The sequence below is a fragment of the Macrobrachium nipponense genome, chromosome 17 (genome assembly GCF_015104395.2).
Source record: "Macrobrachium nipponense isolate FS-2020 chromosome 17, ASM1510439v2, whole genome shotgun sequence".
In the NCBI taxonomy this organism is placed as follows: Eukaryota; Metazoa; Arthropoda; class Malacostraca; order Decapoda; family Palaemonidae; genus Macrobrachium; species Macrobrachium nipponense.
This window is the reverse complement of record NC_087210.1, coordinates 39,946,270-39,971,565: the sequence shown is the minus strand read 5'-3', so window position 1 is coordinate 39,971,565 and position 25,296 is coordinate 39,946,270. Positions and strand designations below refer to the sequence as shown.

The 25,296-nt window shown below is 39.0% G+C and overlaps 1 protein-coding gene across 1 annotated transcript in view; it reads left to right on the top strand.

Annotated features, from left to right (window-relative positions):
• The window catches only part of LOC135195888 (large ribosomal subunit protein mL40-like), a 190,584-nt gene extending 166,339 nt beyond the window's left edge, over positions 1–24,245 (top strand). Inside the window, exon 5 of the mRNA XM_064222395.1 lies at positions 23,765–24,245. Coding sequence (XP_064078465.1) covers positions 23,765–23,923 — 159 coding nt within the window. The 3' untranslated portion in view covers positions 23,924–24,245. The remainder of the gene's footprint in view (positions 1–23,764) is intronic.
• The last annotated feature ends 1,051 nt before the right edge of the window (positions 24,246–25,296 follow it).

Below are 25,296 nucleotides of genomic sequence, written 5' to 3'. Positions count from 1 at the left end.
TGCAGTGCTCGTGTAACTACATTACAGGAAGAAGTTATCAGTTCTACAAACGGTCATAATCACACAATAGATGCTGCGGGGGTTGAAGCAACAGAAACGGTTTTGAAAATACGGCATATGGCAAAAAGTACGAATGAAGCACCACAATCAATAATATCTAGTGCCTTCGAAGATTGTAGTGTGGCTGCTATGTCTAGACTCCCGTTGACACAAAGTATTTAAAGGACAGTGCGCTCTATAAGGGTACAAAACAATGCAGTTGCAGCCTTACCAAGGAATTGCAACGAATTAATTTTTCCTGACGGATATACAAAATCTCTCAAAGGTGAGATATTCTTAGCATATGATTCAGGGCAAGGTGATAAACGAATGCTGATTTTTGCTACGAAACGCAACCTTCATTTGCTTTCAAGAAGTAATCAATGGTTTGCCAATGGAACATTTAAGACTGTTCCATTGTTGTTTCACCAATTGTATACTCGCATTGTTTAACAGAAAAAGCACCATTACCACTAGTATTTGCTTTACTACCCAACAAATCTGAGGAAACTTATGGCCAGCTTTTACAGAAAATAAATTTTTTTTTACCATCTTGTACACCTTCAACTGTAAGAGTAGATTTCAAAAAGGCTATGCAGAATGCATAGCCTTTTTTTTTTTTTTTATCTAAAGATATCCATAACTTTTCTTTATTTTTATCTAAAGATATCCATAACTTTTCTTTATGTTTTACATCTATGCATACAGTAACAATATTGTAACTTTTATCGAAATATATCCAAACTAAGTAAAAGTATTGTAATTTTGATCCAAATATATCCAAAATAGGTAAAAACATTGTAATTTTTATCCAACTTTATCCTATATAGTAAAGACCCTCCTGTATTTATGGTTTTATATATTTAAATATATACCAAAAGCTACCAAATACTAATACTACAAAAGGCATATTTACGCTTAAAACAGTATCTAAAAGGGAAGGTATTTAAAAAGGTGATTCAAGGAATAATATGGTAACAGACCCTTTTCCAAATACACCATTACTGAAAGCACCAAACTATCCAAATTTATAGTAGGTTACTTAAAAGGGAATTCATTTAAAACGGTGACTCTAAGAATACTTGCTGTCGTTGTTTAGGCACTCCTCAACTGCATATCTATATAAATATTTTGCCATAGATGAATTGTCTATGTAGATGAATTGTTGTAGATGAATTGTATATGTAGGTGAATTGTTGTAGATGAATTGTATATGTAGATGAATTGTATATGTAGATGAATTGTATATGTAGGTGAATTGCTGTAGATGAATTGTATATGTAGATGAATTGTTGTAGATGAATTGTTGTAGACTAATTGTTGTAGACGAATTAGTCGGATACCTCTGTAGGCATACCCACAAAAAGGCCTTACTAATATCTACACTAAATGCAAAATCATTGACTCTTAAACTTTAACAAAGCATCACCTAACTTCTCTGTCAGGGAGGGTCCTTTGATTAAACAATCATTGAGAGAAGGATTAGCCTTTCCATCTCGAGCACTGCAATTATACACTATCCTTAAGGGGGTAGTGTCTGAATCTTTAAGCACCCCATGATGCGGAATATAATGTGTATTAGCACCAGCTACTGCATCAGGAACTTTCTCAATAAAATTCTGTTTTAACTGATCCTGGATGATATGGTATGCATCAAAACATCCAGGAATCTTAGATAAATTTTTCCTGGATGATATGGTATGCATCCAAACATCCAGGAATCTTTAGATAAATTTTTCCTTTATGTATACACTTGACCTAAAGCCATTCTATAGTTGTTGGGCAAAAGAGGGCAATTTTCTTTCCAGGGAAGACGAACAAAATACTGTCCATTTTGATACTATACACTATTGACATACTTTCTGTAGACATAATCATCATCTGCAGATGGGGCAGTTGGATTGATGCCTATCGATTCTCATTCCCATAATTTATGAACTTGTTCATTCTTCTCTTCAATCAAATCACTAACATGAAGAGGAGAAATATTAGCAGTTAATCTGCAAACAACATCATTTGTCTTAATTGAAGTTTCCAGGTTATTGGAAAATTGCGAGGGAATCTTACCAAGTGGAATGTAACCACCAGGTGTCTCAAACAATTCATAATTCGTAACACCACCAACAAAATCTGCAAAATAATCAGAACCCACCATTAAATCCCTGAGACAGTGTAGGATGAAATCTCATCAGCAGTTTTAATCCCTTTACCCTGAAGCATTTGATAAACCTTGTGCATGCCTGGTGCAGAAATACTACCTGGTAACTCATCAACAATTACAACTCTCATTTTCTTAATCCTCAAATTGTCCCTCCTTTGGCTGGGACTGAAAACCTTGCAAAACAAGTTGTTGACTCTCAACAGTCTTTAGCTGTAGTGCCTTAGCTAACTTGGAAGCAATAAATGAAATCTGCGATCCAGGATCGAAAAAGCAGAGAACATACTGTGACTTGAAGTTATCATTATTAGATACCTTGACCTGAGCCGTAGCTAAAGCAGAAGAATATTTGGACCCAGCACTCTTTGTACTTGAAACTACACTCTTAACTTCACTGCTTGTAGTACTGTTAACTTGCTTATCTGACTTTACGGTACCATCTGGTTTCACCTCACTTTGCAGCTTGCCTCCAAAATTGCTGTAGCAAAAAACTTCATTAGGATTAGTTTTATTGCAGACAAAGCATTTAACAGGCTGCGAACACCTTCCATTATGCTAATTTCTCAAAGATCTAGAATACCGTCCCATATCTATCAGCCTACTTCTTCGGGAAGTTGCATCAGCATACTTTGAGCACCGTCTGGCTCTGTGACTATCTGATGAACACAATAAGCATTGGTTTTTAGAAGGTGTTGCTTCAACTTAATAAGTTCCAATCTGAGTCTTATCTGTAAATACCTCCCGTGTCTGGTTGGAGGATTTCACTTTATCTCTAACTTGAGATTTGCCACTATCCTGTGGAAATTTATCACTATCAGACTGTAATTTTTTACTACATATTTGGAATCCTATCAAGAAATTCAAGGTGGTCAGCAAGACCTGTGCTGATTTGATCAACTGCAAAATGTTTAGTTTGAAATGTCTGAAAAATGAACATCTCTGCCTGAGTAGGCAACTTGCTCTGTAACAGAACAGCAATAAGCCAATAAGAAGACTGTAAATCAGTAACATAGTGTTGAAGAGTCTTCGTAATTCTTTTAAAACCCAGCTTAAACTGCTCCAATTCCTTAGCAGTGTTCTTAGGCTTAACCATATTGAACAACTGAAGCACTAATGCTTGTTTTACCTTCTGTGCATTAGTAAATCTATCTTGCAAAGCTGCAATATTGTCATCATAATCTTGGTCTGTGACCTCAAAATCCTGAGACAACTAACAATGCTTTACCTTTCAAACATGACTTAAGGTGTGTCATTTTCAGTACCTTGTCCATATCCTTACGATCATGAACTAATGAACGAAAACTGCTCCACTCAGTTTGCCATTCTTCCACCTTTCCATCAAAGCTATTAATCTTTACTTAGGTAAACAAACCTTGGCACTCTGTTGTGTTGGAACAGTATTGAAAATTCCAGGAGCTGCACTCTTTAGTTGATCTAAAGCATCTAATAATTTATTGGTCTGTGTATAATACAAAACTTTATATCGAGCATGATTCTTCTCAAGCGCGTCAAACTCATCATCACTCAAAGAATCTCTCCCGGAGATCTATTGATCCCATACATCCAAATATTTGTTCCATTGCTTCTGTAACGTTAGATTTTACAGTCATCAAAGTTGGACTAGCTACACCAATAGCTGCTGTAGCACTATGTAGCGCTCTAGTAACAGCTCCCTTGAACCCATTAAGCGAGCGATCAGTAATCTTGAAATTTAATTTGCCATGATAAAACTTAATGAAATATGATTCACTAGCAAATTGTAACTTCAATATGGATCATAAATAAATTTCAGATACTTGCAAACAACAGCAATTTGCTAGCTGTAAAATAGTCAAGTCAGTAGGCAATAAAAGATCTAAAACAAAGAGCCTAAACAAGCCAAACCAAAATGTTAACAAAGCCAACAGCAAAAGACTAACCATGCAGTCAAAATGGGCTAAAAGCCAAATCCAAAGGCTGTTACAAATAGCCAAACCAAAGGCTAACAAAGCCAACAGCAAAAGACTGACCATACAGTCAAAATGGACTAAAAGCCAAATCCAAAGGCTGTTACAAATAGCCAAAAACCTTAGGCTAGCCTAGGCAAATTCCACAAATAAATGTGCAGCTGACAACAAAGTTCAAATAAGGTTAGGCTCAAAATTCATTAGGCCACCCTAAATAAACTGTAATACACAAATGCACTAACTTGGAAATAAATATTAGCATAAATTCCAAATTGATTAATACCTAATACCCAAATTCTCAAAATTTTGTCTTCCTAATACAACCCAGAAAACAAATAAATATGCCTTATAGTAATAATGTAAGAAATTTCTTTGCAATTTGCATATAATGAGCAGGCTATATATCAAATTATTAGGTAGGTCAGAAAATTGGAGACTAAAATAAAAAAAGAGAGTAAAATTGGGCTAACTTCCAAGTTACTGAAAAGTTATGCTAGGTAAACACAAGTTATGACTGAATCCGAATAAAAACAAAATCGTAGCCTAGCCTATATGAATGTAGTAAACAAGGTTGGGCACTGCCGTAACAATAACTGCCGACTGGTTAATGCAAACGAGAATCAAGAACCAGGAAAAGTTAGGCTATGACGAACACGGATCCGGTTTGAAGGACCAGAAAAAATTATTACTGTGGTGAAATTATATTCTCCGATAACTCAAAATGGTCCACAGCACATAATTTTCTTTAAGAAGGCAACAACGGTAGGAATTTTAGGCACTGGAATTAAATTACAAAACAAGAAATCAATTTGTGTTTACCTTAAATCTAGCTGGTATTCGCCTAATACAAAGGAGACAAGAACTAACCTAGCATTCTTATATAACTCCCCTATATGTAATAATTACATTATGAATTACATCATTTCCATATATGTAAGTAAACTCATGACCCAAGGGGTCACTGGTGAGACAAGAGTGTGATATGACCCACAAACAGGATGCAAGCTAGACGCTGCCGTGTTATGTTTGCGACGCCCTAGTTTGCCTTTGCCTGTGTAATCAAAACCATTGTCTTGTAAAACAGGTCTCAGTGCCTTCCTATGAGAAGCTGGTGACCTATTACCCGCAGAGACAACACGTGACTTCCTAGTCACGTGTTCGTCTATCTGTATGTTATGTATGCTGAGATAGCTTTGTTCTACTATCTTTGTACAAGACTTTGTAACTTTAGATCTCTACTTCTCTTCATCGAGACCAGTTCTCTGAAACCAACTCTTCCTCTACTCCAGAGATGTAGTTCTTAATAAATTGTTAAGTTTGGCAACACTGAGTTTGAGTCTTCGCCTCTATACTCAAGGAAGATACTAATAGGAACTTAGAAAATCTCTCTGCATCGATGTCACTCCGACAAGTATGGGAAGTAGACAACAGATACTTGCGTATGACAGTCGCAGGGTATAACATCCAACGGGACGCCTTCCTATACATAGGCGAAACCCGTACATATACACATTTGGCCAAACATACAATTTATTCATGACACTTACCTGACAGATATATATATAGCTGTATTCTCTGACGACCAACAGAATTTCGAAACTCCCGGCAAACGCAGTGGTCGGCTAGGTGGTTAGTACCCATTTCCGCCGCTGGGAGGCGGATACCGGGAACCATTCCCATTTTCTATTCAGATTTTCTTCTGTCGCCGGTCGGTAAACATCTGTTTACAGACCTCCGCTTAGGATTTCGAAAACTTCATTTGTCACTTGAGTATTTGGATTGTCTTTTAGTTTCGGACTTGGCTTAGTGATTTGGCATACGCTATTGTGGTTTGGATTTTGATTTTGGCTTTGATTTTTCTTAGAATTGAGATGTCTGGATCTAGTTCTACTAGTTTCAGAGTGTGTGGTGTAGAAGAATGTAAGGTGAGGCTACCAAAAGCCTCGGTAGATCCTCACACAGTGTGTGTGAATTGTAGAGGGCATGTTTGCTTGTTGGATGATAGGTGCAAAGAATGTGAAGTGTTAACTGATGTCGAATGGAAGGCGTATGAATCTTACATTCGTAGACTTGAGCGTGACAGAATTAGGAGGTCTTCCTCCAGGAGTGCTTCTGTTAAAAGTCAAAGTAAAGTTGCTCAATCTAACATAAATGTAGAGCATGTTACACATAACCCTATAATTTCTCCTTCAGATAAGGAAGTGATTGTTACCGAAGGGAATGCCCTTTCTACCATTTTAGAATCGATTCGGAACCTTGAATCGAAAATGAAAGTGCTACAATCTAATGTGCAAAAGTGTAGTGATAATGTTAGTGCCCCTAGTGAAGTGGAGGGGGCGTCAGATCGGTCCTATAATGCCTCCAGGTTGAGACCTCTGTCGGACTCCCAGAACACAGGGAATGGACATGTCGAAGGCCGAAGGAGGGTTACGGGAATTAAACACCGGTCTGGCGTCCCTTCGGCAGATCCTGAAGACGCATCCCAGGCTGCCAAAGATCGCGCGCAAGCTCGAACCTTGAAGGAATGCTTCTCTTCCTCCGAGACGTCCTCACCTCACCGTGGGTGGGAATCTCGGAAGACCTCTCCGACTGAGAGTGGTAAGGAAGACGTAAGGTGTCGCACGGGCGGCCATCGTCTTTCTCGCCCTCTTAGGAAAGGTCTTACGGAAGAGTACGCAGCCTCTCCAAGTGAGAGTGGTAAGGAAGACGTAAGACGTTGCACTGGCGGCCATCGTCTTTCTCGCCCTCTTAGGAAAGGTATGATGGAAGAGGACGCTTCATCGGGAGATCGAGAGCGTCCTCCGCCTCGATTTACGCTTCGGTCTTCTCCGGAAGACTTCGAAGACAGTATCCCGCACAAGAGATTTAGGACGCTTTCTGAGCATCCTGATTCGAGTCCGGAGAGAAGGAAGAAGGCGTCCCCTCGCCCATCTTCTTCTCAAAGGTTCATTCCATCATATGGTTCTTCACCATCAAAAAAGACCCTCGAAGCGATTCGTCAACAGTTGGATACGTTTTTCGCCAAGAAAGAAGAAAGATCACGTAGTCGTAAAAAAGATCTTTGGCTACCCGTCAAGAAATCTAGACGTTCTCCTGTGGCTTCTCTTCGTTCTTCGTCTTCTTCTGATCCGTCGCCTTCTAGACCTCATCGACTCAATCAGGAACGCGCAAGCAGTCCTGCTGAGAGAGTCTCTAGAAGTATTGGCGGTAAAGAAAAAGACAATAGGTGCCGCACAGGCGGCCGCCGCCTTCGTCTTTTCCCAGAGTCGAAGAACGTTCAGAAGGATCGCTCAGAAATAGAATTGGGAGGAATTGATCTTGGCTTACAGGAAGAGAATATTCAACAAAAGAAACGCTTTGCTAACCAGGACGCTCGTAAGGACGCTTCTCGGGACGCTCGGGGTCGGAAACGTCGGCTGGAGAGACTTCAGACGCACGATATTAGTTCAGAAGAGGATATGAAGATGAATATGAGGACGTTTTTGAGGACGCGAGGCGTAGTGCTAGTAAGGACGCTCGTTGTCCTTCATATCAGTACGTGCGTTCCCAGGAACGCAAATGAGGACGCTTTCCAGGACGCAAATGAGGATGCCTTTCCCAGGACGCCAAATGAAGGACGCTTTCCAGGCAAATGAGGACGCTTTCCAGGACGCTAGGTGTCCGATGCATAAAGTCACCCTGAGAAGAAAAGAACAGGTCGCTAGTCAGAAGGTTAAGCGCCATATGCTTCAAGGTAGTAGGAACTACAATATCAGTGCTCGTCAAGAGAAATCGTATGACGTTAGTTTGGAAAATTCGGAGAGAAAGTCAAGGTTAGGAGAACATAGCAGACTCTCCTCTTCAAAATTGATTTCAAACACAAGACCTACGGTTCGAAAGGGAGGTGAAACTTTGGTTTCTTCTCGTTCGATTCAGAATAAGACTGTCTCCATTAGAAGATAAATCGTCAAGCGAGGCTGTTTCGGAAGAGGAGGAGGATCCTACAACCTTATCCTCTGTGGATTATAAGACTTTGACTTGTCTTTTAAAAGATTTGTTTCCCGAGAAGTTCCGAGCTCCAGTTCCTCTCTCTCCACCTTCGCAACTAACCTCTTCGAAGGCAAGGAAGACTCCAAATTTTGTCAAAATGGCCACCTCGCTCTCGACTAAAAGGGCTTTTAAAAGAATCCATGATTGGATGGAATCCAAAAAGACAAAGGGCAAGACTTCTTTTGCACTTCTCCCCACAAGGCTTAATGGAAGATCGGGGAAGTGGTACGAGACAGAAGAGGAAGCAGGTTTGAGAATCCCCGCTTCCGCACAAGGGGATTTCGCCAACTTAGTGGAAGCTCCTAGAAGATCTTACCTGGCATCAGCGAAAGTTTCGTGGACAATGTCGGAGATAGATCACCATCTCAAAGGCCTTTATAAAACTTTGGAAGTTTTTAACTTTCTAGATTGGTGTTTGGGCGTCTTGGATGTTCAGTCTAGAAGCCCAGATTCCATCTCATTGGAGGACTTAGCGAGTATTTTGTCATGCATGGACAGAGCAGTAAGAGATGGCTCCGATGAACTGGCATCACATTTTGCTTCGGGAGTCCTGAAGAAACGCGCACTCTTCTGTAGCTTCACAGCTAAGTCAGTGTCGCCAGCGCAAAAAGCAGAATTGTTGTTCGCTCCCTTTTCTGCTCATCTTTTTCCACAATCGATGGTAAAGGATTTATCAGTAAATCTCCAAGAACGAGCGACGCAGGACTTATTGTCTCGGTCTTCGAAACGTCCTGCTGATCAGATGTCTTCAAGAACCACGCAAGCTTCTAGGAAGAATTATAAGCCCTTTCGTGGAAGAGCCTCTTCAAGAGCTGCTGCTGCCGAGGGAGGAGTTTCCCTAGGGGGCAGAGCCCCCCTTGCAAAAACCAAGGGAAAGAAATGACTTTTCGGCCCTCCAGACACCAGTCGGGGCGAGACTCGCTCTCTTCGCCGAACCATGGAGGATAAGAGGGGCGAACTCTTGGTCACTCGAAGTGATCGAGAAAGGTTACAAAATCCCGTTTCTATCGAAACCACCATTAAGCATAGAACCAATAGACCTTTCGCCCTCTTATCAGGATTCAAAGCAACAGATCTTATTAGACCTTTTGGATCAGATGTTGGAAAAGAGAGCAGTAGAAAGAGTTGTGTCACGGAACTCTCCAGGCTTCTACAGCAGGCTTTTCCTTGTTCCGAAGCACTCAGGAGGATGGAGACCTGTCCTAGACGTAAGCAGGCTGAATCTTTTTGTAAGGAAAATAAAATTCAAGATGGAAACTGCACAGTCTGTTTTAGCTTCCCTGAGACCAGGAGATTGGATGGTGTCCTTGGATCTCCAAGATGCCTATTTCCATGTTCCGATACATCCTCGGTCCAGAGTTCCTCAGATTTGTTCTGAAAGGACAGGTCTTCCAATTCAGAGCTCTCTGTTTCGGGCTGAGTACAGCCCCTATGATATTCACGCTTCTGATGCGAAATGTAGCAAGATGGCTCCATCTCTCAAAGATAAGATCTCCACTCTATTTAGATGATTGGCTGATCCGGTCCACGTCAAGGAACAGTGTCTGGAGGACCTACATACGACATTACAGCTGACGAAGGACCTGGGCCTTCTGGTCAACTTCGAGAAGTCCCATCTGATTCCCACACAGTCCATCGTGTATCTGGGGATTCAGATGGATTCAGTGGCTTTTCAAGCATTTCCATCCATAGAACGTCAGCTAAAATGCTTAGAGAAAGTATCGGTCTTCTTAGAGAAGGAAATATGCTCGGCGAGGGAATGGATGAGTCTGCTGGGGACCATTTCCTCGCTGGAGAAATTTGTTTCTCTGAGAAGGCTGCACCTCAGACAGCTTCAGTTTTTCCTAGCAGACAACTGGAAGAACAAGAAAGACCTAGACGAGATTTTGAGAATCCCTCAATCGATCAAAGAGCATTTGAAGTGGTGGTCCGATCCCGTCAAGCTATCGGAAGGGATGTCCCTCAAAGTTCTGAGCCCAGATCTAGTGTTGTTCTCAGACGCGTCCATGACGGGCTGGGGAGCAACACTGGGGGAGGAAGAAGTGTCAGGCCTCTGGAGAGGGGAACAGAGGTCCTGGCACATAAACCTCAAGGAGCTAGAGGCGATTCGTTTGGCACTTCAATGCTTCGAGTCAAGGATTGTGGGACGAATTGTACAAGTCAACTCGGACAACACCACGGCGCTCGCATATCTCAAAAAACAGGGAGGAACTCTATCTCGCTCCCTGTTCAGGATAACGAGGGAAATCTTACTTTGGGCGAAGCTGAGAAATGTAACGATTCTAACGAGGTTCGTTTCAGGACAGCAGAACGTTCGTGCGGATCTCCTCAGCCGTCAACATCAAATGCTTCCAAACGAATGGACTCTCCATCCAGAGATTTGCAAGGAGTTATGGAAACTTTGGGAACGCCCACTGGTAGACCTCTTCGCGGCAGCAAAAACGAAGAGGCTTCCTATTTACTGCTCTCCGGTTCTAGACCCAGGAGCAATAGCAATAGACGCCATGCTTTGGAATTGGAAGGGGATGGATCTCTACGCCTTTCCTCCATTCAAACTCCTGGGAGAGGTAATAAGGAAGTTTGCGGCGTCGGAAGGAGCAAGAATGACGTTGATCGCCCCCTTTTGGCCTGCAAGCGACTGGTTCACAGAGGCCATGTCATTTCTGGTAGATTTTCCAAGGACACTTCCAGAAAAAATCGATCTACTTAGACAGCCCCACTTCGAGAGGTATCACGGAAACCTCTCCGCTCTGAGTCTGACTGCATTCAGACTATCCAAAAGTTGGCCAGAGCGAGAGGTTTTTCAAGATCGGTGGCAAGAGCTATTGCCAGCGCTAGAAGAACATCTTCCCAAGCTGTCTACCAATCGAAGTGGGCTGTCTTCAGAAGTTGGTGTAGAAGGCAAAATATTTCCTCCTCCACGACCTCTGTGAGCCAGATTGCTGATTTTCTCTTACATCTTAGAGATATAGACAAACTTTCAGTGTCAACGATTAAAGGCTACAAAAGTATGCTGTCAACGGTCTTTCGACACAGAGGCTTGGATTTATCAAATGATGAAGATCTTCACGATCTATTGAGGTCCTTTGAAACATCAAAAGCTCCACGAGACAAGATTCCCTCATGGAATTTAGATGTTGTCTTAAAGTTTTTAATGTCAGCCCCATTTGAGCCTATGCACGCTGCCTCTTTGAAAGATGTTACTAGGAAAGCTATTTTCCTAACCGCTTTGGCAACAGCTAAGAGGGTTAGCAAAATCCAAGCTATGAGTAAACATGTGGGTTTCAGAGAACACAATGCGGTGTGTTCGCTGAGCCCCTCGTTCTTAGCGAAGAACGAAAACCCATCCAACCCCTGGCCTAAAAGCTTTGATATCAAGGGGTTATCAGAGTTCGTCGGACGAGAGCCGGAGAGAGTTTTGTGCCCTGTCAGAGCTCTCAAATTTTATCTAGAAAAGACCAAACAATGTAGAGGCCCGTCAGACAACCTGTGGTGTTCGGTCAAGAGGCCGGAATTACCAATGTCTAAAAACGCACTGGCGTTCTTCTTGAGAAACACCATCAGGGAAGCTCATTCGTCCTGCACGGATGGTGATCTTAAACTGCTAAAAGTTAATGCTCACGAGGTTAGAGCGGTAGCTACTTCGGTGGCTTTTCAGAAAAATATGGCACTCAGTGATATCCTGGGTGCCACATTTTGGCAAAGCAACTCTGTGTTTGCTTCACACTACCTCAGAGGTGTGAAGGCGACATATGAGAATTGCTACTCGCTTGGACCATACATTTCCGCGGATACAGTATTGGGGACGAGAAGCAATACGAACCCCATCCTTTAGAAAATGGATGTGTGTGATTTTAATTAGGGGTTTGTTTTTTACTGTCGTAGGGTTGGCCGCTTGAGGCGGTCTTCCCTTTAATTAGCCTGAAAGTTATGGGACTAACTTTAGTGAGGCTAGGTTAGGTGGTATTTATTATGCTTCGTTGTCTTCAGTATGGTCAATATGGTCTAGTCACATTGTGGTCACGCTCCCGTTGACAGATCATCTAGAACTATCCAGCTATACAGGTCACTACCTTGCTGGAAATTCTAGTTAAGCAGAAGCAGGCTTGGGTGACAGTAATCACGAAGTCAGCTATGCTAACAGGTAGGGAACCAAGATGTCAATCATCTGCATGTGAAATGTTTCCAAAATCCTTCTATTCTGTCCCTTCCCACCTCCAATGGTGGGATTCAGCTATATATATATCTGGCAGGTAAGTGTCATGAACAAAATGATATTGTCATGATACAATAAAGTTTGTTCATACTTACCTGACAGATATATATATAGCTGTATTCTCTGACGACCGACAGAATTTCGAAACTCCCGGCAAACGCAGGGGTCGGCTAGGTGGTTAGTACCCATTCCCACCGCTGGGAGGCGGATACCGGGAACCATTCCCATTTTCTATTCAGATTTTCTTTACCACTGTCCCCTGAGGGGAGGTGGGTGGGTACTTGATTATATATATCTGTCAGGTAAGTATGAACAAACTTTATTGTATCATGACAATATCATATTAACTTATATAAGATACTTAGCTAGTTCAATGTCTTCATGAAGATAGGTAGAGGATGTAATTACATATAACTAATACAGACTGGCAGTGCTCACCACTATCGGGATCCATGAACATCCGCTTAAATTGTCATGTGTGCACAGAAACCCAGACAGCAGCACATTACGCCAGCGTTAAGATGGGAAAAATAGTGGAGGGAAACTCTTGTCATATTTGCAAAATACGGGCAAAAAAATATTAATTAAATTAAAAAATAATTACAGTGGTACCTCGAGATATGAAATTAATCCGTTCCGAGGCGGCCTTCGTATTATGAGTTTTTCGTATCTTGGAACACATTTTACATGTAAAATGGCTAATCCGTTCCAAGCCCTCCAAAAACACCCCAGTAAATTATATTTCCAGGGCTAAAACACATATTCTAGGGTTACAACGCCGATCCGATGGAAGAAATATGACTCCAAAAAGGCAAAATACTGTACATACTTGAGTAATATTCAACTGATGTAATGTTCAACCCCATTTTTACTGCATATATTAGGACTTTAGCATATGTCCCTTAGCAATAAGCCTAGCCTATGTTAGCGGTTGCTACTGTAGCCTAGTCTATGATTCTGACATCTAAACCTAAGAGCTAAAAGCTTAGAATATGCCAATAAAATGTATAAATAATCAGTATGTACTCATTTCACATAATTATTAATTAATCATTAACTATAATACACAAACAAACAAAAAACAATCCTTCCAATTGATTGTTTACATTCAGCTCTTACCCGTCTTACGAGTATCGAACGAGCGCCAAGCAATCATTTTTCCTAGCACACAGTAAGCCATAAATTGTCATTAGTATCTCTCTTCAACTAATGAGACTACCAAACAGTATAATAACCATTCATTTCTATTCTTTATTGTATCTTTACCTAATCGAAATACCGAGTTACTGACAGCTATAATGAAACATACGTATACGTAACGTAATAATAAAACAGAAGAAGAATTCTAAAAAATACGTATTTGTTGGCAGTCTGATTTATTTTATATTTTATGATATCTAATTCACAATTTTTTTATTAAAAGTATTGCATGTACTCATTTCAAATAATTATTAAGTAACCATTAACTACAATAAACAAACAAAAAAAAGCTTCCAAACGTCTGTTTACATCCAGCACTTACGAGTATCGAACGATCGACAAGCAATCACTTTACAAGTAAGCCATTAATTTTAATTATCTCTCTTCAACTACTGAAACTACCAAACAGTATAATAACCATTCATTTCTATTCTTTATTCTATCTTTACCTAATGTTTTTTTTTTCTATTAAATGTATTGCATGAATAAGTTTTTCAATTTACAGCATCCTTTTACCAATAGAATACTTAAAGCACAAGGGGTAGATGCTGACCAATAGGAGAGCAGGACCTTATGGGGTGACTAGCATCAGGAACCAATGGGAGAGCGGGAGGATGGTGGCGAGTTTACTCAGTTGGCGGCGCGGGAGTTTTAAAATTGTTCTCGGTGGTCCGGGCGAATCTCGGGACTTTACAGCAACAACCTTTCGTATCTTGAAAACTTTTCGTATGCAGAGCAGTAAAATTTTTCGCATTGGCTTTCGTATCTCGAGTTTTTCGTAAGTAGAGCCTTTCGTATCTCGAGGTACTACTGTAATAATTATTAATTAGTAAATCACAATAAATCTACAGTAAAATTAATGATAAAGAAATTAACACTTTTCTTTTAATGGAAATGGAAATTAACTGTGTCATTTTATGACACTCTCCAACGTCTGATGCGATGACGACGAATTGATGAAGTGTGAGACGAAGATGAAGACGAAGAAGAACTAGAGACTTCTTCTCCACAAGATCTCTTCGTGGCAGTGGGAGGAGGCAAGGCCTTCCACTTCTGCACAGTCTCCTTGACAGTGAACGCCAATAACTTCTCATCCAAAACAAAGTCCAGCCGCTTGAAGGTCGCCTGAAACAAGGCCTCTGACGGATCAGCGAGCACGGAAAATGGCGTCATAACAGGCATCGATGACGCCACAGCGACGGGAAGGTGAGCGGCTGCTACTACTGGTGTCATAGACCGAGAGGATGCTGGGAATGACGTAACGCTCTCCATATGACCAGAGCTAGTCAGTCGATGGCCTTGCTAGTGGAGTTGACTCATAAGATGGCTGCCTGCATGACTCAGCATAGAAGAGGCCAGGGGGAGGTGGGAGGACAGCGGGAGCTTGGGGGAGGGGGGGGGGGGGGAGCACGATTCCATGAAATGCGTCAGCAAGTCTCCCAAGGAGGGAGCGCCCCGAAGCCCAAGCGATGCCCAAAACACCGTAATTTTGGAAGACTCCAAATCTGAAAGGGAAGATTGTGATGAGGAAGCCTTCCCACCTTTGGGACGAGCATTGGAGCCTGAAGGAGAAGAGGTAACATTACACAAAACATCAGCCTGTGGCACTCCTGATACTTCCATCGACGAATCAATGAAAGAAAAGGAAGGAGACAAAGGAACAACAGAATTAGCTAGAAACAAAGGAGAAGGAGCCGACGACTCATTACACATAGGAGAAGCGAAGCCTTCCAAAGAAGGAAAAGTAGAAACTCTCCGATGCTCCCTTTACCTGTAAAACAGCTTCCACTGAGCCTTAGGCCAGGCAAAACACTACAGACAAGGATTTGTTATAGTCCAAAAGTTACTCTGCACCTACTGCAAGTGTTGTGCGGGTCCGTTACCACAGACGCTAAAAACCTCAAGCAAGGAAATCCTCGGACGCTTGTACACGTATGCTGGTGAGGACGAATAGTTTCAGAGGAAGCCATGATCCTAAAAACAAACACTCAACCACTGGAAAGAAAGAACACGGGCAAAACACCACCGGCTTGGAAGGAGAGCAAAGCGTAAGCGTCTACTCTTCAAGGTGGTTAGGAAAAGACTGGGTATCACGGGGTTAGATGCGGTCTTTGACCAGATCTCACCTTGATACACAGGCGTTGCCAGATTTCAAAGATTCTTTGCTTACAATCTCCAATTGTATTAACTGGTTTACCAGCTGCTCTTGGAAATATCCTATTGTTAAGACCGAAGGTTTGTTCTGTGTATGAACAAAGTTTTAGCTCAAAATTTTTTATAGTTAGGCATATGTAATTGTTAAATTCTGCTAGCTGGTGCAACTTTCAAATTGGAGATTTTGGATCAGGCTACTAGACTATATCATGGACTCACAGAACTGTCAACTAATTGTTACTCTCATGAATTAGGAATTTATAAAAGTAACTTACTAGACCAAGTAATTACATAACTTTAGGTTTTCAAGCCACAGCAACGTAAATATTCAAAATCTATTTGATATTAATCTAGTCACCATGGAGAGCAGTGGTACACCATAGAAGGCAACTCCTTTGAGGACGAAAACAAGTGACTTCGCCAAGAAGGTAACTCCTTTGAGGATGAAAACAAGTGACGTCTCTATAAAAAAGGAGTTATTTTGATATCACCAAATTCAACAAAAACGCTGAATAACATGATAACGCCAGGTTTCTGGATGCCATAAAGGTGTTTCAGTGGACGACCCTCAAACTTAATCAAGCAGATAATTTTCTGGCTCTTTAAATGCATGCAAACACCCCTTGGCTCCAGGACTTTATGGGGACAGGCAGCATCTCATTTAAAATACTCAGTAAGTGAGAGAATGTATGAGTTACTGGTCTCCTCCGTTTTCTCTATTACCTTTCTCTCTCATAGGGCAGGGAGTCAGGTAGTGAGCTGTTACATGCTAGATGGATGAGGATTGCATGTGAGTGACGTGACAAGTTGTAGACTGATTGGATGCATGGCCCCCCTGTCACTAGACAGGGGAGAGTGGGTTAGACAATGAAACATACCTGTTGGTTATAATAGCGAGTTTTATTGTCTCCAATGCATACTGGTTCTTTTAGCCTTCAACAAGGCAATGAAAATAAATTCACTACTTTATGCCAGAAGTCGAAGTCTAACAGTTGAACATCCCGTATGTTAAACTTGCTAGAGGTGCAGGATTCCTTCCTGAGCTCTTTTCAGGCCAAGAAGGTTTTCCTGGATGGGTAAAGCCAGCAGTCAGTTCAGAAAAGAGCCTAGACTCCTCCCACCAATGGGTAAGCTTCTTATGTAACGAACAAAGGTTTGTATTTGAGTAGGAACAAATAGCTAATTTTTTAATGTAATTTGTAATTTCCTAACATACAAACCTGAAGCTCTTTACATAAATGACCCACATCAGGTACCCCTCATACTAGTATCAGGGCCAGAAGGCAAGGTGGAGTGCAGGCTGAGAGGTGCTGATGCACTGACTTTTGAGTGCCAACACTTCAGCACCATTTTAACAATATTTCTACTCTTTCTACTGTCCCTATTGCCGTTTTGGTTAAAAATAGTTTTGATATTTTGCATTTCCTAGACATTGTTAAGCAATTTTTAAATTAACTACTGCTGGTTATAGACTTTTATAGAAAGGAAAAGCAAGAAAAAAATGTGACAGTTTTAAATTTAATTTATGAGATTTAAATATAAAATATCTAAAAATAATGCTTGTAAATAAAAATCAGAAATGTGACAGCTTTAATTTTTATTTATGACATGTAATTATATGAAATCTCTAAAATAATTGATATACATAAAAAATAAATATATTTGTTTAACTACTTCAGCAGGATATTAAAAGAATATTGAATGAAGCTATTCTATTGGGTCTCTTGCAGAATACGTATTCACTAACAATTTTTTTATATGGCCTTAATTACTCTTACATAATTACTATGTTTTGCATCTTAATGCTACCCAGCACCTATTCTGATAATTTCATTTGATTTATGATTTTGTTCAAGTCTTAAATATCTGTGAATTTGTAAATGGTAGGATGCATATGCCCTATTGATATCTGCATTGCCTGATGCCAACCTTCTAAGGAATTATTTGTTCGGGGATGTTCACTGACAATTACTATGATTTGATAGAGTAGTGTCTCGTCCTAAAGGAGTTACCCTTTCCATGGTCTATCCAGAGCTCCATGGTGACAATACTAAAGTCAAAGAATTCTCTTTTAGCTGGTGTTGTGGCCTGGCATTGTGTTGTAATAATTATAACACATGATAGTGTATAAATGAACTCAGGATATGGGGATTTTCTCTTATCCTATGTGAATTCTAAAATCCAGTTTATCTACATCAAAACACCTAAGAAGGAGGAGAAGTGGTTATGTGCATATGCACCAATATGGTCAGCAAAAACCAGACCTCAGAGAAGTTTCGTTCTTTGCTTATTGATTCAGCTTAGTGCATAATTTTAAGTTCCAGTTTAAATTTTTTTAGTTTGGACTGTGGAACAGTGATTTTATTGTGCGTGAAAAGCTGTTAATCTGCTTTATTCCTCAGCTTATGTCAGCACTTCTTACGATTATGATTGTTAGGCTGGCTCCGAGAATTTCGTTCTTTGCTTATTAATTTCATTACCGAAGTTCATGGAAATGTATGAGTTGAAAGCTAAGTGTATAATTTTATGTTCCAGTTAAAACTTTTTTCAGTTTAGAGTGTGGAACAATGATCTTATTCTGCATGAAATGCCGTAAAATGGCATTTTTCGCCAGCACACATTGGTGTTTCTTACGATTATGATTGTTAGGCTAGCTCAGAGAGTTTTGTTCTTTGCTTATTGATTTCATTATCGAATTTCATGGAAACATGTAAGTTGAAAGCTAAGTGCATAAATTTTATTGGGCATGAAAAACCGTCAATGTGCTTTTTTGCCAGCTCATGTTGGAGCTTAGCCTACTAGGCAGTAGCCTACAATACTTCAATGTAGAGACAGTAAGTCAGTAGACTGTAGTGGATATAATCTGTAAACTATAACCTAGGATTATATATCCTTAAGGATGAACAAAAATAACCTGGATTAAGTAGTAACCTGAATTACGGTAAGATTTAAACATATCCTGTTAGGCTATGTTTACATCAAAGACCTTAGGATTAGATAAAAGGCTACAGATATTTTTGCTTTTATGTAGCCTGTATACTTAAGCATAGTCTTAGTACTCTAGAGTACTATCTTGTGCATACCCTTAAAAGGGAATTAAATAAGCTAGGTTGATTAGACAATAACCTAGGCTAGGTGATAAGGTAACCAAACTATAAAGTTTCACATTACTAAGTAACCGTTTTTATATAGTACCAAAAACAGTAAACCAAATATGCTATGAGGCAATAGATCAACTTAAAGACTGTAGACATGTGCTGTTGGCTTAATAAGACCCTTGATGAGTACAACAGACTGTGACAGGATCACAAGCTTAACCCTTAAACGCCGAATGGACGCATTAAACATCGAATCAAAATCTCCCCCGATTTCCGAATGGACGTACCATACGTCGGCTCAAAAAAGTTTTTTTTAAAATTCGCGGAAAAATACTTATAGGCCTACCAGCCGAAAACTTTTGAATCACGCGCCTTGGGGGATGCTGGGAGTTCACGGATCAAGGTGTTGTTTTGTTTACAATCGTTACGCAGGTGCGCAAGCGCGAATTTCTTTCTTATTGCACTAAAAATTATCAGTGACACATCTCAAAAATTATTTCGTCACTTTGACATAATTTTTGCACCGTTTTAAATTATCCGTTACATGAAGTATTATATATGAAAATGTGCGCAATTTCATTTAAAATACAACAAAAAATACTCATGATTGTAACTTTTATCAGTTTTGAAATATTTCCATATAAATAACGATAAGTGCCAAAATTTCAACCTTTGGTCAACTTTGACTCTACCGAAATGGTCGAAAAACGCAATTGTAAGCTAAAACGCTTATATTGTAGTAATATTCAACTATTTACCTTAATTTTGCAACAAATTGGAAGTCTCTAGCACAATATTTTGATTTATGGTGAATTTATGAAAAACTTTTTCCTTACGTCCGCGCGGTAACTCTTCCGAAAAAAATCATACGTGCGATTGTAGTAATGTTTGCACCATTTTAAAATTAGCCGTTACATAAAGTTTTATATATGGAAATGTGCGCAATTTCATGCACAATACAACTAAAAACAACCCATGGTTGTAGCTTTTATCAGTTTTGAAATATTTTCATATAAAAAATGATGTGACAAATTTTCAACCTTCGGTCAATTTTGACTCTACCGAAATGGTCGAAAAACCCAATTGTAAGCTAAAACTCTTATATTTTAGTAATATTCAATCATTTACCTTCATTTTGTAACAAATTGGAAGTCTCTAGCACAATATTTCGATTTATGGTGAATTTATGAAAAAAATAACATTTTCCTTACATCCGCGCGGTAACTCTTCCGAAAAAATCATACGTGCGATTGTCGTAATGTTTGCACCATTTTAAATTAGCCGTTACATAAAGTTTTATATATGAAAATGTGCGCAATTTCATGTATAATACAACGAAAAATAATTGAAGGTTGTAGCTTTTCTCATTTTCGAAATATTTGCATATAAATCACGATAAATAGAAAAAAAAACCACGTTTGGTCAACTTTGACTCTACCGAAATGGTCGAAACTGGTTCGCCAATTGTAAGCTAAAAATCTTATATTTTAGTAATATTCAATCATTTACCTTCATTTTGCAACAAATTGGAAGTCTCTAGCACAATATTTCGATTTATGGTGAATTTATGAAAAAAACTTTCCTTCCCTCCGCGCGCGGATTCTCCGCCATAAATCTCCGAATTGCGTACATCGAATTCTCGGAAAATTTGCTCCATTTCATATTAGGCATTTCATATAGTTTTATATATGAAAATGTGCGCAATTTCATGTAAAATAAAAGGAAAAATATTTGAAGGTTGTAGCTTTTCTCATTTTCGAAATATTTGCATATAAATCACGATAAATAAAAAAAAAAACACGTTCGGTCAACTTTGACTCTACCGAAATGGTCGAAAAACGCAATTGTAAGCTAAAACTCTTACAGTATCGTAATATTCAATCATTTGTATTCATTTTGAAACAAATTGGAAGTCTCTAGAACAATATTTAGATTTACAGTGAATTTTTGAAAAAAAAAACATTTTTTTACGTCCGCGCGTTACGAATTCGTACATCATTTTGTGATAATATTTTTCCGGTGTTGCTTTTATTGTTTTACAATGTATTATATGTCAAAATGATTGCAATTTAGAGTACAATACAAAGAAAAAAAAGAAACTCGTTAGCTTTTACCGTTTTTTGCACAGCGTGATTTTAATACAATTATGTATGAATTTTTTTTTTTCGCTACCATATATCGCATTATTTACATATGATAATGATATTATTTTTCATTTCTGATGATTGCATACTAAATTTCAGGCAATGACAAAAAAAGGAGCCAAAAATGAACTCTTAATCTTCAAAACTAAGCTCGCTGTGATTCTTTGAAAAAATTATTTTTTCCGCTTCCGCGCTCACTCAAAACCGGCTCCGGCATTCGGGGGAGTTTTTGATTTTTATCGCTTCGGCGTTTAAGGGTTAAAAACAAGTGTGTTCAAATTCACACACACACACACACACACACACACACACATAGACCTAATCAGTCTAGCTACCAAACTCACCTTCAGTCAAACTTTCCTCTTTACACTATAGAATACGTGCAGGGCAATTGACTTATACCTACACACAGAACAAACAAAAAAAACAAAAAAAACACAAACACATGTACTTACCCAACTGCAGATACTCAGGGAAATCCTGTGCTGTCAGCCGGTCGAGGTCGTGGAGAAACCAACAACAACAAAGACAATAATCAAGAACCACAACCCAACAACACAATAACAACACAACACCCAAGGACCACAACCCAACAACACAACACCCAAGAACCACAACCCCACAGCTCAACAACCCAGGACCATAACCCCACAACTCAACAACAAACAAGGAATACAACCACAACTCAACAACACAGCAAACAAACAAAGAATACAACCACAAAAGACCACGGCACAAACAATCACCACAAAAAAACAACACAAAAAGGCAACAAACAGCCACTAATAACACAAAAGGAATCACAACAGCCCACCAACAACCACCCTCAACAACTCACAACCACACCAAGAAACCACAACAGCCTCCAACAATAACAACAAGGCCTCAACCACAACAACTCACATATAACTCAACAGAAACTCATAGCACAACAAATCCAACAGCACAGGCACAACTCCAAAGCAAACAATATCAACTTAACAACAACTAAACAACAAATCAACAAAACACAAAACTTCAACTTACTTTCAATGCCTTCAATAGACTGCTGCCGACACTACTGACTATCACAGGCTCTCGCCTAAGACTGACCAAAGACCGACTCCAAAACACAGAACTCTAACAGCTAACTCCAGCAGACAACCCAGAACTGACCAACAGCAAATTCAGTCGTTAACTATCCATACAGCAATTATGCCCTCTCTCTCTCTCTCTCTTCTCTCTCTCTCTCTCTCTCTCTCTCTCTCTCTCTCTCTCTCTCTCTCTCTCTCTGACGTTGTCAAATGTCAAATGGAACTCCATAACTCCTTCCATCCACAAAATTTACACCAAAAAGTATTTATTTTGTAAATGGAAATATGGGAAATAGAAATGCAGATAATGTAAAAAAAACTTTTTTAATCTTTGAATGAGTTGAAAAAAAAAATTGTATTTAAACATTTTAATGCAGTTTAATGAGTTAAAATCAGTTCTTAATTCAACCTATATCAGATGATAATATAAACAGAAACAAACATGAAATTCATGCAAGTTGTATGCTATACCTTTTAAAAATTCGGTAATGTGTGATGGTTCATAATTTTCTACGAGATGTATCAGTCTTTCATTTACTTATATTTTTTTCTTTTTTTAGCTGCATCTCCTTGTCTTAAATGAGTAATTTTAGTTTGGGTGAGAGCCTCCTCTTTTTGGAGTGAAGAGCAAAGTGCCCACAAATTTGGATGGATACTTGTTAGCGAGGCTCTTAGAACACTATTAAAACCTTCCACATGATTATTAGTCCTCGGAATGGCATTTAGAGTACGTTCATGTACATTCGCATTTCGATAGGGAAAAAGAGGTTCAGTCTCCGTTCCCCTCTTCCATGCTGAACACCAATAGAAGGGTGCTCAAAATAAGAAATAAATTCTGTAGGTATATTTTCATCATTGGACAGTAGTTCAGAACAATCAACAACATTGTGGATGGGAAAAAATGCCTAAGCACTAAAGTATATTTAAACAATATGATGGTGCATATGTACATAGCCACATCCTCTCCTTGCGTGTTTTTGTGTAGATAAACTGGGTTTTAGCATTCACTGAGGATAAGAGAAAGTGACCTCTTTTCCTGAGTCCGTTTATACTCTATCATGTTTTATAATGTTCATCATTACAACACAAGACCAGCTAAAAGAGAATTCTTTGACATTAGTCTGGTCGCAATGGAGCTCTGGATAGACCGTGGAAAGGGTAACTCCTAGAGGACCTAACAGCAACTACCAAAAATAGGATTTTCCTACGTCAAAAACTGTTTTATCAAATTTTAGCATAATTTTCCACTTCTGACGCTCAACTGCCTCTGCGCGCAATTGTCTGCACTCATTTGACTTACGCTCAAATGTCAGTTCACGAAGAGGTAGGAGCGGCTTCCCCTTACTTGCTAATAGTTAACGACCTTGTGTGAAAGTTAAGTGGTCATTCTAGCTCCTGTTTGCAAACTAAATCCTGCATAAAGAACATGTTTGTATGTTAGGAGAAATACAAATTACTTTAAAAATCTGCTATTTTTAATTCTTATTGGTGACATGTTGAGTAGAATGCAATAGCTAATAGTATTGCTACCATGAACACTACCTTGAGGGACCAAGTTTTTATTCACTAGTTGGATACATCCTTTATTCAACAGTCCAAGGAATAAGGCAAAAGTTATGGTTATCTAACTATACTACAAACTTGTAGTGAAAGAAGGTACTTTGTGGGCAAAAAAAAAAAAAATTAATTTCATCTTTCTTATTGCAGGAACTGCACAAGGAATCTGAAGATTTGTGGCTGGAGGCAATACAGATAGATCCATTTCTTATACCATTTCATGCAAAAGGACCTGTGAGAACTCCACCTATAAAGGATTATGATGCACCAGATGGGGAATACATTAATGAGACTAAAAAGTGGGAGTAAATAGGAAAATGAGATTCTGTATTATTTTCAAAATAAATTGTATGAATATTTTGAAATTGATTGTCTTTAATATTGTAGTGTTTGACTTCAATAAAACTGAGATTAAGCTTTGTTTGAATTTTGAATGTCTGAATTTTTATTAATCACAGTGAATTATTCAAAAATGTCTAAATACTTTTTATTTAATCTGTTATATTTTATTTTGAAAAAAAGTATGTAAGGTAGGGCTGTTATTTTGACACTGTAAATAATCTATAGTTACTTTATGTGTTTTACAAATTTTTCTGTTCAAATAGCACATTAATAAAATTAGAGTAATGGTTGTTTTCTATTCATTGTTCTTTATGATGGTTACTTGGTGTGAATTTGACAAGTTTTAATATTGTAACAATCAATAACAAACACTTCCAGTAGTTACCCCCACTCTTTGGAGGGTGGAGGGTGTGGGTAAGACAGTGATGTTTTGGTTGTCATTCTTCTCTAGATGGCGGATACGGCTGGCCATTTAGACGTGCTTTGAATTTTGGGTTTGCTTTTCTTGGTTAACGAACTGGATCGTGTAGATTTTGGTTTGTATCTGGAAAGGTGGATTCTTCTCCTCAATCATACCCTTTGAAATCTGTTAGATTTTGTAAGGTCAATGATTGGGTTTATTAATGTATGTGTGCAAAATATATGCATCAATCATCGAGAGGTGAATTGTGATTCAGATAACTTTGCAAGGATTGGTCTTTGGAGGAGATAGAGTAGATGATAAACTGCTGAATTACAAGAAGATAAACTTAGGAGAGTAAACAGAATGTCTAGTCCTGAAACTAGGTTTTCTTTAGAATTAGCATCTGGTCAAGAAGATAGAGATTAGAATTAGCATCTGGTCAAGAAGATAGAGATTAGAATTAGCATCTGGCCAAGAAGATAGAGATAAGTCTTGAGTTTGTTCTCTAGTGGATAAACAGACAATCCCCGAATTCGCTGGGGTTAGGTTTCTCAACTACCCTTGAATGCTGAAAATCTTCGATATATTGGAACCACCCTCTAAAAAGGTTTATAACTGCCTATATTAATAGTTCAAACACCAAATGCCCTGTATACCTTAAACTAAAATGTTTATAACTATTTTAATAGTACACTGCCTATTTTAATTTTTAATACACCACATATACCTTACTGCCTATTTTAATTGTTCATACACCAAATATACCTTAAACTATCATCCATCCTAAAACACATTAATATAATTTCAGTCATCTTACAACATTACCCTAAAAAACATGGCTTACAACTACGTGTGAAAACCAGTAATCAAGTTACCTTAATATTCAGCATAGTTTTAGTTTTAGTTTCGTATTTTTATATTTATGATACATTAATTC